General features: G+C 35.0%; 1 protein-coding gene across 1 annotated transcript; it reads left to right on the forward strand.

Moving 5' to 3' along the window:
* Window positions 1–4,940: 4,940 nt before the first annotated feature.
* LOC144977549 (uncharacterized) lies at window positions 4,941–9,997 on the forward strand. The gene is made up of 3 exons (XM_078922887.1): window positions 4,941–5,106; window positions 5,979–6,139; window positions 6,492–9,997. The coding sequence occupies exons 1-3, from the start codon at window positions 5,085–5,087 to the stop codon at window positions 9,456–9,458; spliced, it is 3,150 nt and encodes a 1,049-aa protein (XP_078779013.1). The 5' UTR covers window positions 4,941–5,084; the 3' UTR covers window positions 9,459–9,997.
* The last annotated feature ends 4,505 nt before the right edge of the window (window positions 9,998–14,502 follow it).

The following is a 14,502-nucleotide window of genomic DNA, read 5'->3' on the forward strand; positions in this document are numbered from 1 at the left end:
AGTAACTTAGTAACGTAATAAGCGGAAGAGCACCAAAATAACATTTATATAGAAAGGTGCTCAAGTAACTTAGTAACGTAATAAGCGGAAGAGCATCAAAATAACATTTATATAGAAAGGTGCTCAAGTAACTTAGTAACGTAATAAGCGGAAAGAGCATCAAAATAACATCTATATAGAAAGATGCGCAAGTACCAATAATTTATATAGAAAGGTGCGCAAATAACTTAGTAACGTAATAAACGGAAGAGCATCAAAATAACATTTATATAGAAAGGTGCTCAAGTAACTTAGTAACGTAATAAACGGAAGAGCATCAAAATAACGTTTATATAGAAAGGTGCTCAAGTAACTTAGTAACGTAATAAGCGGAAGAGCACCAAAATAACATATATATAGAAAGGTGCTCAAGTAACTTAGTAACGTAATAAGCGGAAGAGCATCAAAATAACATTTATATAGAAAGGTGCTCAAGTAACTTAGTAATGTAATAAGCGGAAGAGCATCAAAATAACATTTATATAGAAAGGTGCGCAAGTAACTTAGTAACGTAATAAGCGGAAGAGCATCAAAATAACATTTATATAGAAAGGTGCTCAAGTAACCTAGTAACGTAATAAGCGGAAGAGCATCAAAATAACATTTATATAGAAAGGTGCTCAAGTAACTTAGTAACGTAATAAGCGGAAGAGCACCAAAATAACATTTATATAGAAAGGTGCTCAAGTAACTTAGTAACGTAATAAGCGGAAGAGCATCAAAATAACATTTATATAGAAAAGTGCTCAAGTAACTTAGTAACGTAATAAGCGGAAGAGCATCAAAATAACATTTATTAGGAAAGGTGCTCAAGTAACTTAGTAAAGTAATAAGCGGAAGAGCATCAAAATAACATTTATATAGAAAGGTGGGCAAGTACCAATAATTTTATATAGAAAGGTGCTCAAGTAACTTAGTAACGTAATAAGCGGAAGAGCACCAAAATAACATTTATATAGAAAGGTGCACAAGTAACTTAGTAACGTAATAAGCGGAAGAGCACCAAAATAACATTTATATAGAAAGGTGCTCAAGTAACTTAGTAACGTAAAAAGCGGAAGAGCATCAAAATAACATTTATATAGAAAGGTGCTCAAGTAACTTAGTAACGTAATAAGCGAAGAGCATCAAAATAACATCTATATAGAAAGATGCGCAAGTACCAATAATTTATATAGAAAGGTGCTCAAGTAACTTAGTAACGTAATAAGCGGAAGAGCATCAAAATAACATTTATATAGAAAGGTGCTCAAGTAACTTAGTAACGTAATAAGCGGAAGAGCACCAAAATAACATTTATATAGAAAGGTGCTCAAGTAACTTAGTAACGTAATAAGCGGAAGAGCATCAAAATAACATTTATATAGAAAGGTGCTCAAGTAACTTAGTAACGTAATAAGCGGAAGAGCATCAAAATTACATTTATTAGGAAAGGTGCTCAAGTAACTTAGTAACGTAATAAGCGGAAGAGCATCAAAATAACATTTACATAGAAAGGTGGGCAAGTACCAATAATTTATATAGAAAGGTGCTCAAGTAACTTAGTAACGTAATAAGCGGAAGAGCACCAAAATAACATTTATATAGAAAGGTGCACAAGTAACTTAGTAACGTAATAAGCGGAAGAGCACCAAAATAACATTTATATAGAAAGGTGCTCAAGTAACTTAGTAACGTAATAAGCGGAAGAGCATCAAAATAACATTTATATAGAAAGGTGCTCAAGTAACTTAGTAACGTAATAAGCGGAAGAGCATCAAAATAACATCTATATAGAAAGATGCGCAAGTACCAATAATTTATATAGAAAGGTGCGCAAATAACTTAGTAACGTAATAAACGGAAGAGCATCAAAATAACATTTATATAGAAAGGTGCTCAAGTAACTTAGTAACGTAATAAACGGAAGAGCATCAAAATAACGTTTATATAGAAAGGTGCTCAAGTAACTTAGTAACGTAATAAGCGGAAGAGCACCAAAATAACATATATATAGAAAGGTGCTCAAGTAACTTAGTAACGTAATAAGCGGAAGAGCATCAAAATAACATTTATATAGAAAGGTGCTCAAGTAACTTAGTAATGTAATAAGCGGAAGAGCATCAAAATAACATTTATATAGAAAGGTGCGCAAGTAACTTAGTAACGTAATAAGCGGAAGAGCACCAAAATAACATTTATATAGAAAGGTGCTCAAGTAACTTAGTAACGTAATAAACGGAAGAGCACCAAAATAACATTTATATAGAAAGGTGCACAAGTAACTTAGTAACGTAATAAGCGGAAGAGCACCAAAATAACATTTATATAGAAAGGTGCTCAAGTAACTTAGTAACGTAATAAGCGGAAGAGCATCAAAATAACATCTATATAGAAAGGTGCTCAAGTAACTTAGTAACGTAATAAGCGGAAGAGCATCAAAATAATATTTATATAGAAAGGTGCTCAAGTAACTTAGTAACGTAATAAGCGGAAGAGCATCAAAATAACATTTATATAGAAAGGTGCGCAAGTAACTTAGTAACGTAATAAGCGGAAGAGCACCAAAATAACATTTATTAGGAAAGGTGCTCAAGTAACTTAGTAACGTAATAAGCGGAAGAGCATCAAAATAACATTTATATAGAAAGGTGCTCAAGTAACTTAGTAACGTAATAAACGGAAGAGCATCAAAATAACATTTATATAGAAAGGTGCTCAAGTAACTTAGTAACGTAATAAGCGGAAGAGCATCAAAATAACATTTATATTGAAAGGTGCTCAAGTAACTTAGTAACGTAATAAACGGAAGAGCATCAAAATAACATTTATATAGAAAGGTGCTCAAGTAACTTAGTAACGTAATAAGCGGAAGAGCACCAAAATAACATTTATTAGGAAAGGTGCTCAAGTAACTTAGTAACGTAATAATGGGAAGAGCACCAAAATAACGTGTATATAGAAAGGTGCTCAAACATTTAGATACAACACACTTGTCAGATTGATACCTAATGCTAATAAACCATTCATGACTTCGTTCCGCTGAAAACAGCTCCCTTTCTGGCTTATTTGGTTTGTCAGGTGATTATCCCACTGGCGAAAAGGAACCTATGTTTTTGTTTTTAAAGGGTTTTACGGCGCTTGCAACACATTTAGGTTATATCAACGCCAGTAAAAAGGAAGAAAATGGAATAATAAAAAGTTCTAGAATTACAATTAAAGCATCCAAGAAAAAGTAATACAAAGGGGAACTGGGAACAAATAGGGATCAGATGTAGATTCCAAGAGCATACCATCAATGTACTTAGTTTGAGATCACCAATAAATCTCATCCGGACACAAGCACAAAATCCAACAAAGAGGAATACACTCAAATGCTTACATTATAAATTCAAAATAACAAATATAATAATACATAACAGAGCGATGATTTACAAGGAAAAAAATATCATCTCCCAAAACAAAAACTATGCATTTGACTGTTTCCCTCCCAGCTAGGACTCCGGCCAGGGCCAGGACAAAACCAAGTAATCCGATTCCCAGACAGAGGCAGAATGCAAGTTGGAAAACAGATAGAGGGGGATAAAAGACACAGTATGTACTTCCCTGCCCACTGTGGAAGGTCAGGAGCCCCACTCAGAACCTAGATTTCACTTAGTCTAACTTTGTGAAAAAGTTGTCAGATCTTGGAAAACATAAGCTTTTTCTCGGCTGTGCACAGATCGAGATGGAGACAAAACAAAGTGGATTGCGCATGGCCTAAGGCCTCATCGTCGAAATTGACTCATGATTCTTTTTTTTTTTTTAAGTGAGCTTTGTATAGCGCAATATCCACTAAACGTGCTCAATGCGCTTTACAAGGGGTCCCTGGTCAACAGCAACATTTAACATTTAAGACGGGACATGACGCCTGTCAGGCGATATTACAATTTTTCGGACAAAGACAACGCTGTTAACGGCCAGGTACTCATTTTACACATGAGTACGGTGAGAGAAAGTGAGTAAAGAGCCTTTTCCAAGGACTCAACTATGCGCCGAGCGCGAGGCCCGAACCCAGGACCTTCCGATCCGAAAGCGAGTGTCATACCACTAGACCACATAGCCGCACATCGTCGAAATTGACTCATACATGATTCGAGAAATTGTTTATTTTTTGCCGCAACTGGCATGGGTGACGGTGTGACCAAGGCGACGGTAAGGGGCAAAGTGACTCTAATATAGATAGAATGAAGTTGACGTCACTCAAGTCTTTGTTTTTGTTTTTTGCCATCCGCGTTTATGAGTAATTCTCACTAAACTGTATTAAACAGACTATAAACGACAAATATTAAACATAGTTTTGTGTGTTGGTCAGTTATACTTCCGGATGGCAATGTTGTGAGATTCTTAGCCAAGCGCATACTATCTATAAGTAGGTACTCCAAACCAGCCACTATCGGGTAAAATTGTGATGAAAATCGGGAAAATTCATCACTTTCACACTGCTACTCTCAAATAATGTGTAAAATGTATGCATTACACTTGGTGTCATTGTAAAGATCATCCTTTTTTCTTTATGATAGGGAAAAAAGAAAATGGTTTTGTTCAATAAGTAATATTAATAGATTTGAATAAAAATGTGTAGAAAACGGTTGGTCGGAATGCTCACGGTCAGTTTTTATGACCTCATCTTTTTCAACCGGATGTCTTGCGAGCGCCGTTTATGAGATCGGGAAATGAATGGTGTTATTTGAAGCAGAATTGAATTCTCTTTCGTTTGGTATATAATTTTATATTGTATAAAATCATATTCCTCTCTAAAAATCGATTTTTTTGAAGTTTTTGACAAAAAAAATGCCGAAATATGAGAACATTGAAACGAAACTTACATGAAATGAAAAAGTATTCAATTTTCTATTCATGGTAAAAATTCGAAACTATTTTATGGAACAGCGTCCGCAAGCTGGCTATTTAAAAAGAACGACCATGCCCGGCGAAGTCATTCAAACGAAGGAGCCGAGTTGACGTTAGTCGACTCGCGACTAGTTGTAAACAAGGTGTGATTGATTGATTGATTTCATTCAAGAATGGATTCAAAGCTCATTATAGGTAAGTTATATGTTTGAAATCTACTTTCTGATCATTGAAAATATTGCTTTTTTTATATTAGTTAGTTTTTTTTTGTCAAAATCGTAAACGCAGTGTCTTTTAAAATTCTTTCACTTGCGGTATTCCCTCGTATCCAGCAACTGGGAACTTTGTGGCACTTTGTATTTTTTTATGTTATATTTTCCCCTAAACAAATACCAGTAAGACTTTAATCAGTTATCTAATTTTATATGACACCAATCTAAATTTTATTTTAATGAATAATACAGCTGTATTTTGTCATCTTAATACACTAGACTTTTGTGGCGATGAAATCTTGATTTCAAAATGGCGGACACTCAATTCAGGTTTCGGACGAGTCCATTGCGGACAACTTATCGAGATTCACATTAGTTTTGTTTTAGTTCGAATGCGTTCTAAGGTTATTGGCTAAGAAATTATCATTAATTATTATTATTATAGAGGCGTATGTGACTTTACAGCAATAGTAAGCTTTTTTTTAAAAAAATTATGTTATGAAACTTTGCTTTGGATGGGCTCAGACCCCTGTCAATAATTTGGATGTGGACTGATTTGTTTATAAAGTTATATGACTATTGTGATCCTTCAATATAATTTCAGTAGATCAAATATTAATTGTGCGCTACCAGACTGCCTGGTACTTATTATTACTAGCTATTACCATGGCAAATGACTTTTTTTTTTTCATATTCATGTTGTAATTATTGCCTATTCATCAGATTCAGATTATTGTTTGGTATTTTTTATTTATTGGGGATAATAATAACGTGTATCTATTTCAATGTTTGTGTAAGGAAGATTTTGATTTTAATGATAAAATTAGTAATTTTCATTTTGATATATTTCCTCAGATGATGATGTTTACCAAGGGTTAAAAAATACCTTTTTGGTATCTGGGAGAGGTAGACGACCAGATTTGCCACCAATAAAAGTGAACCAGAAGTTACTTGTACAGCTTTATTTTTTGAAGCAGGAATCGGAGAACTGCTCATCAAAAAAATCTTGGAAGGAGGTGACTATATTTTTATTTCGTCATTTATATGTAATCACGTTTTTTTCAGAGAAGTTTCCCAAAGCTATCATGTGATCATCCATTGTCAAGAAGTGAGCAAAGTCAAGACAGTTGTTCTCTGACCGCTTTTTTTTATTTTTTTTTTGCTGGCTAAGATTAAGATGTTTTGTTACAGGAAGAAATCGGTGAGGATCATATGAAGGGGTATTGGTGCATTTCAGTGCCTAGTGGGATTCACTGTACATATGAGTAAGCATTGCTAACGAGAAAGGTACAGAGTTAGGTAACAATTGACAATGTAAAATTGTGTTGTATTGCCATTGTCTCATCTTTTCAAATAATTTGATTTCAGATTGAAGACTGTCTTCTACGGATATCCCCAGACCTTGCATCACACAGATCACGGATAAGGCATGCAGTGGAGCGTGCTTACCAGAGATTCTGCATGCAACGGCATGATCTGTCGTTCCTGGAATGTGGGGTTGACTTCGACTTTATTTCGGATAAGTTGTCGAGTTTTGGCATCACCCGTGCTTCATTGCCCTTTCCGCCTGCATCTTCACTGGATTTGAAACACATCGATAACGGATTAGTTATTGATATTGAACTTTCCAGGAGGGATATGGGATTAAGTTCAAACACAACGGCTCAATGGGTTTGTCATTTATCTGGACTGAGCATCAATTCTAAACTTTTTTGTGTCCTAAAAAAAACATTCAAAGAGTATGAACGACTCAGGAGCAACAAGACCAAACATCCTGAAAGGCTTCAGCAATTTCTGCTATCAAAATTTTCCCTTTCTTCGTCTCCACAACCACCCTCACATCTACAGCCTTCATCATTGCCATTACAAGAGCACCCTACGCCTCGCCCACCCACCCCACTACGATCTAGTCCAACTCCAACTACTCCAAAGCTGAAAGATGACCAGTTACATTTGATTCAGTCTTTGAATGAAAAACTTCTAATTGTTGAATCTGCACTACGTGATATTCAATCGGAGAAATTTTCTCTACTGGAGGAGGTAAAAGGACTGAAAGAGAAACTTAGTTCAGCTGAGGATAAAGCTTTAGTTACTGTGTCTAAATTAGAAGAAAAGTTTGAAGCTGAATTAAAGAAAAAAGATTTAAAGTTAAAAGAAATTAAAGCTGGGCATGACAAAATTTGTAAAGATTATTGCTCAACTATATCTGTTTTACACAGTGATTTAAATAAGAAAGATTTGTCCTTACAGAAAATGAAGTCAAAAAATAAATACCTTACAGATGAGTTACAGAAAGAGATCATCAGATATGAAAATTTAGAAGCTAATCCATTTGAAATTAAAATTAAAAATTCTAAAAATAATGAATATTCTGATGATGTCAGGAAAGCTGTCATCGCCTTAGTTTGTGAGACAGGTGTCTCAGCTAAAAATGTAAAAAAAGTAATTGATATTGTATCAAGCAATATTTTTCATTATGTATTTTCTGAAAATTTACCTTGTGCTCAAACAGTTTTAAACATGTGTGATGAGGCTTTTGTCCTTTCAAATATGCAAACTGTTGAAAATGTTTTAAAATCTGAAAATGCTACGTTTCATTTTGATGGTACATCAAGAGATCAGAAAAAGATAGTGGGACATCAGTTCACTTTAGATAGTGGGGAAACCTTTTATCTGGGGTTTTTGCCTGTTGCCACTGAAAATTCTGACACTCTTTTGGATATTGCTATGATTGTTATTAGTAATTTAGTTGATTGCTATAAAGATGTGTACTCCATTTCTCCTGATATTATTTTAAGAGAAATTCTTTCTAAAATTACTAGTGTCATGTCTGATAGGGCTGCGCCCAATATTCTTTTTGGTCATAAATTTACAGATAAACTAAACGCTGAGCTTGGAGATTCCCTTCAGATCAGTTTTTTGCATTGTAATGCACATTTTCTATTAGGAATTAGTTCTGCCTTTGAAAAGACATTGTCAGTTTTTGAACGAAAGTTGATCACTCAGGACGATGAGTATTTAGGAAGGGACAAAGATGGGGCCTTTTCATTTTTTAGCAAAGATTCAGAGTCTGCGACAAATAGAATAATTCGATGTACTTGTAATTTGTTGGGTCCCAGGGGTGACCAGAAAAATGGATGTCGTCCACAGTGGATTACTTTTTGTTCTGATACTCACAATGTTGTTCCCATTCCTAGTTTTAAGTCCAACAGGTTTAATTGCTTTTTTGAAGCTGCTGTTTCTATTTTATTCCACCATGACAATTTATTGAATTTTTTCACTTCTGGTGTTTTACATGATAACCCAAATTTATTGATTAAGAGTGTTACTCATGACCTTCAAGATTTAAGGTTAATGTCATTGGTTTGTTGTATTGCCCTATTTTGTTTAAAAGTCACTTCGCCTTATTGGTTTCTTGTCAAGAGTAATACAGTGAAGTATACTGATTTTTTTATGTATGTTCAAATGATGCATGACTGTTTTAAGAAATGGGCTGATGATCCCTCTGAATTACTTGATATTTCTTTTACATCTGTTTTTGGAGATGCTCTCCCTTTTTCCAAATCCCCTGCATTTGATATGGTACATAGTCAAATTGACAAATTTAATAATGTTGTAATGATTGATTTGTTAAAAATATTATGCAAAGATGTTTCTTCTGTTACTGAGAGACAGTTGAAAGATTTTTTAAATGATGGTTATTATGCTCATGTCAGTGATGAAATGAAAAGAACATTGAGCCATTGTCCTCTTACAAATTTGGTTGGTGAGAGTGCATTTGGTGATTTCGATTATGACATTAGTAAAAGGAGAAATGCATCACTCCATAATCGGTCCACCATTCATGCTGTCAAACGCAATAAAACAATATCGTTTTTATCTAAAAAGTCTGTTGAAGAGCAAGGGCTCATGTTCAAAGTAGCTAGAAAGCATGGGAAGAAAATGCGAAATGAGAGTAAGATGTTAAAAGATAAAGTAGATAATGATATAAGATTGAAATTTGTAGAGAATCAACAGAAGAAGATTGATAAGCAGATAAAGGATATGGAGAATATTTCCAAGGTTGAACGAGATGTTGAATTACACGGTGGGCCCTGTCGAACAGATAAAGATGTAATTGATTTATTTGACAGGCTTAGAGTTGAAAATTATTCAATGACAAAGATAAAAGATATATTGAAGAGTGAAATACGTTTTCATAAATGTATGTCGGGCGGAAGGAGTTTAAGATTTGGTGATGTTGATTTTATGTTGGATGCTTTAAAGTCTTTTTTAAAATCAAATTCTGTTTCTGGTGACATTGAGAACCCATCAAAGAAGCGAAGAGTTATATAGCCTGATTGAGTTTAATTTCTTTTTCAAGCATTAATGATTTAATGTGCATTTTTGTTGTTGTGATTTCTCGGTTTCGGATTATTTTTCTCTCTCAATTTTCATAGCTTAGTCTGAAGCTGCTGAAGTTATCTAATTTATTTTACTAAGGAGATCATACTATTTCTGAATTGTACGTTATTCATGCTGTACGTATGAAGTGTTTTATTTGTATATCCTGACATTTTGCATATTTGTGAGTTTTTTTATTAGGTGAAATTTTTGTGATTTCATTATTTCAGTCTTGCTTCATGTTCTTTAATGACCAATGTGTGGCTTGCATACTTTGGCTATTTACATTTTGTCATTGTATGGATAATGAACTTTAATTTGATGTATCACATGAATATGTACATGTTTTTATTATTTTTTAATGAATTTTTAAAAATCGTTCAAATTGCTCTTTTTTACCTCCCTTGTCGTTTTATGTGAAATTGGCTTCGGAGCCATTTTCAAGACCTTTTAAAAGTAAAATAAAGTTCTTTAATATGCTTGGAAAAAAATAGGCGTGTTCCCTGTGTTGCTGTCTGTCTGTCTAGCAAGTTTTAGGTATGTGGTTTGATTACTTTTCATTTTACAATAGCGCAAAGTTGACACCGGAGCAAGTTGCGCGAAGGCGCATATTTTTCGAATCTTCAATATTGCGTAAATTCCTTAATAATTGAGTTAGAGGGCTCATTTTGGTATCAAACTTCTTAGAAAATTGAGTACTATGTGATGAAACATAGACTTTTTGGTTTTTTCTTAACTCAAAATTTGGTTTGGTGTACCTACTATAAGTATTATTGGTGAATAACATATTACTGTGATACAGAGTACGGCAGAAAAGCTGTTGAGTTAGTGTCGGCATGTGAGTTTAAGTCTTCTGTCCAATATATAAAAAGACTGTTTTTCAATGTAAGAGGGGAAAACGATAAGCATAGCAAGCAATTGCTATTGTCCGTTTCACGATCTAGAAACCGGGATACGCCCCAGCTCCATGTGCCTCAAGGCTCTTATTGACTTCTTTATAATCTTATCAACTTGACTATTTACAATTAAATTTTACTCAACGCAAAACAACAGGCTGGTATTTACTATGAATGGAGGCATTCAGAGACATAAAGGATATTCACAAAGATGGGCTATTGCTATCAAGTTCAGGTAAGGATGTGTGTTATCTATATTATACAGTATTCGCTGGATTATAGCACGTTGCATTCTAGCACGCTCTGCAATACAGCACGCTGGAGCCGTGTGACCAAATTCTATCTATCTATCTATCGATATATATATATATATATATATATATATATATATATATATATATATATATATATATATATATATATATATATATATATACAGGGTGTCCCAGAAGTCGCGAACCATAACTGAATGTCAAAAAATCACCACTGAAACCCTCATTAGAGTAAAAGATAGTTTTATAATGAGAATCGATGCATGTATTCAGGCTGAAGGTGAACAATTTGAGCATCTATTGTGATTTTGATGAATAAAATTGATATTCATTGATATTCATATTTGTTTCTTTATATAAATCTACATGGTGCGCGACTTCTGGGACACCCTGACATATATATATATATATATATATATATATATATAGAGAGAGAGAGAGCGAGAGAGAGAGAGAGCGAGAGAGAGAGAGAGAGAAAGAGAGAGAAAGAGAGAGAGAATATGATCCAGAACTAACTAGTTCGAGGCAGATGAGTGAAAATTGATGAATTCGAAAGTTGCGTGGCATAAAAATAATACTACGCACTTTTGTTACCAATAAATTACGTGATTATCACATAATATAAAAAAAAAAACCAACAGACTTTGACATTTCGTCGTAAATTTGTTTCGGTTAAGTTTATGCAACATCATGAAGTAGAAAATTAACCCTTTATCAGCGATGATGATTTTCATTGGCGTCTTTTACATTTGTGCGGCTATGTGGTCTAATGGTATGACACTCGCTTTCGGATTGGAAGGTCCTGGGTTCGAGCCTCGCGCTCGGCGCATAGTTGAGTCCTTGGAAAAGGCTCTTTACTCACATTCTCTCACCGTACTCAGGTGTAAAATGAGCACCTGGCCGTTAACAGAGTTGTCTTTGTCCGAAAAATTATAATATCGCCTAACAGGCGGCATGTCCCGTCCTACATGTTAAATGTTGCTGTTGACCAGGGACACCTTGTAAAGCGCTTTGAGCACATTTAGTGGATATTGCGCTATATAAAAGCTCTTTTATTATTATTATTTCAACTTTACTTCCAATAATATAGTCCAGATTATATCGTTTGATAATATAGATAGTATGCGCTTGGCTAAGAAGCTCACAACATTGCCATCCGGAAGTAAAACGGACCAACACACAAAACAATGTGTAACCTTAAACGTTTTTATTCTGGTTAATACAGTTTAGTAAGAATTACTCATAAACGCGGATGGCAAAAAAAAAATTAAAAAAAAAGACCCGAGTGACGTCAACTTCATTCTATCTATTATTAATTCAAAACAAAAGTGATCTTCATTGAAAACGGTTAGTCTATTTCAGAGAGTTTATGAGGACGACACAATCAACTGGCGGTCTATAAAAAATAACAAGGAGCTGAGTGACGTCAACTTCATTCATTCCACACATATCTTAGCATTGGATGATTGAGGCAATATTCATTCTCAGTCATTAAAAAATCTTAAATTATTTACATTCTCGGATCAAAACACATATTATTTTTCATTTTGGCCCAAACCCGGGTCATCCGGATCACAGTGCAATGCCCTAACCACTCGGCCACTTCGACCCCCACTTCGACCGCACTATGCCATAACAAGCCAGAGAAGTCTTGGCGTCACACCCTCGGGTTCGAGCCTAACTCGACGCATAGTTGAGTCCTTGGAAAAGGCTCTTTACTCACATTCTCTCGTCGTACTGAGGTGTAAAATGAGTACCAGGTCGTTAACAGTCGATGTCTCCGCCGTAAGAAATTGCAATATCGTCTGACAGGCGTCATGTCCCGTTCTATATATGTTACGTATTGCTGTTGACCAGGGACCCCTTGTAAATCGCTTGAGCACGTTTAGTGGATATTGCTCTATATAAAAGCTCGCGTTTTTTGTGTTTTTTTTTTTTGTTGTTTATTTTTTTTTTTTTTTTTTTTTTTTTTTTTTTTTTTTTTTTTTAGATATAAACCACTGTTATGCATTTGGGTCCTAGCCGACATAAAACGTAACTTTGAAAAGAAGATTTTATTGTGCGGCTATGTGGTCTTGTGGTATGACACTCGCTTTCGGATCGGAAGGTCCTGAGTTCGAGCCTCGCGTTCGGGGCATAGTTGAGTCCTTGGAAAAGGCTCTTTACTCACTTTCTCTCACCGTACTCAGGTGTAAAATGAGTACCTGGCCGTTAACAGTGTTGTCTTTGTCAGAAATTTTTATTTTATTATTTATTTTTTAAAATTAATACTTACAGAAAGGATGTGCCAAATATTTTTTTCTCTGCCGTCTATCAACTATTGTGTGGTACGTGGTATAGTGGTATGAAGGTCCAGGGTTCGAATCCCGCTTTGAACGGCGCATAGTTGAGTCCTTGACTCTTTGCTCACATTCTCCCACGGTATTCAGGTGAAAAATGAGTACCCGGCCGTGAACAGTGTTGTCTTTGTTGGAAACAAAACAAAACCATGTAATATCGCCTAACAGGCGTCATGACTCGTCATACATGTTAAGTGTTGCTCTTGGTTGAGGACCCATTGTAAAGCGCTTTGAGCACGTCTAATGGATATTTCGCCATAGAAATACTCGAGTTTTTTTTTAAATCTGGTTTTAAAGTAATGTATTAATGTTTTTATTGTTTTTTTTTTGTCAATGGCTGAAGAAGGATTTTGAGCCCGAAATGTCACTTTTATTTTTCATTACTTTACTTTTTACAGTCCACATATTTTGGCAGTTTAGTACCACAGTCGACAAAATACCTTTTTGAGAGCATATGCGTCACAATTGAGTATAGGTAGCTGTCTACACGAAGCTTAGTCGCATCGCATTGACTGCCCCCCCCCCCCCCCCCGGCCCCCGCCCTTGCCAACATCCACCCTAATTAGAAACCGTTAGAAACGACTCATACATATTTGCAGGTCCTATAACCCAAAGTAATTGTTACGGGCTCGAACCGAAGAAAAAATAGTGTCCACTGTCATAATGTTAAAACAGACCCATTACTGCGTTCGGCTATCAGACCTGAAAATATGTACACGTCGGTTAGATATGTGGTTGGGTAATAATGAATGAAACCAGATATCGCTTGCAAAGGGTTAGATAAGAAAATTAAAAGAAAAATAAATAGAGAAATAAATTAATTAAAAAATGTAATGAAAAAATTTACCCGTGAAATTTCGGTCAGATATCCAGAAAGCAGGAGTGGTAAGAATCGTATAAAGAAGTGTATTTCTAGATTTTGGAAACAGGAAGTGGTGGTACCAGTTTGAATTTGGACTTCAATAATATAATATATTTTTGGTTTGTTTTTTGTTTATCTTACTTGTAAGTAACGAATTGCATTTTGAATAAGTGCTCTGCCCTAATTAACAAAAGGACAGTATAATCTGGGCTGACCCAGATCCAGCCAGTTTTGCCGCAATCGACACATTTAGTTTTTTCATTCAAAACTCTTTAATTCTATTACATAGTGGAGGGCATCTAACATTAAATAATAGCTGATGATAAATTGCGTTTTTCTGTTAGTCGGCGATTTCATTGACGTAATAAATGTAAACAAATGTAAGTACCTAATTGTGAGAATGCACTTGCACTACTAAATTTAAATGGAGCTTTATATAGCGCAATATCCACTAAATGTGCTCAAAGCGCTTTACAGGGGGTCCCTGGTCAACAGCAACATTTAACATGTAGGACGGGACATGCCGCCTGTTAGGCGATATTACCGGACAAAGACAACGCTGTTAACGGCCAGGTACTCATTTTACAACTGAGTACGGTGAGAGAAAGTGAGTAAAGAGCCTTTTCC

The sequence above is a fragment of the Berghia stephanieae genome, chromosome 7 (genome assembly GCF_034508935.2).
Source record: "Berghia stephanieae isolate SIO BIC M18660-M18661 chromosome 7, UCSD_Bste_1.3, whole genome shotgun sequence".
NCBI lineage: Eukaryota > Metazoa > Mollusca > Gastropoda > Nudibranchia > Aeolidiidae > Berghia > Berghia stephanieae.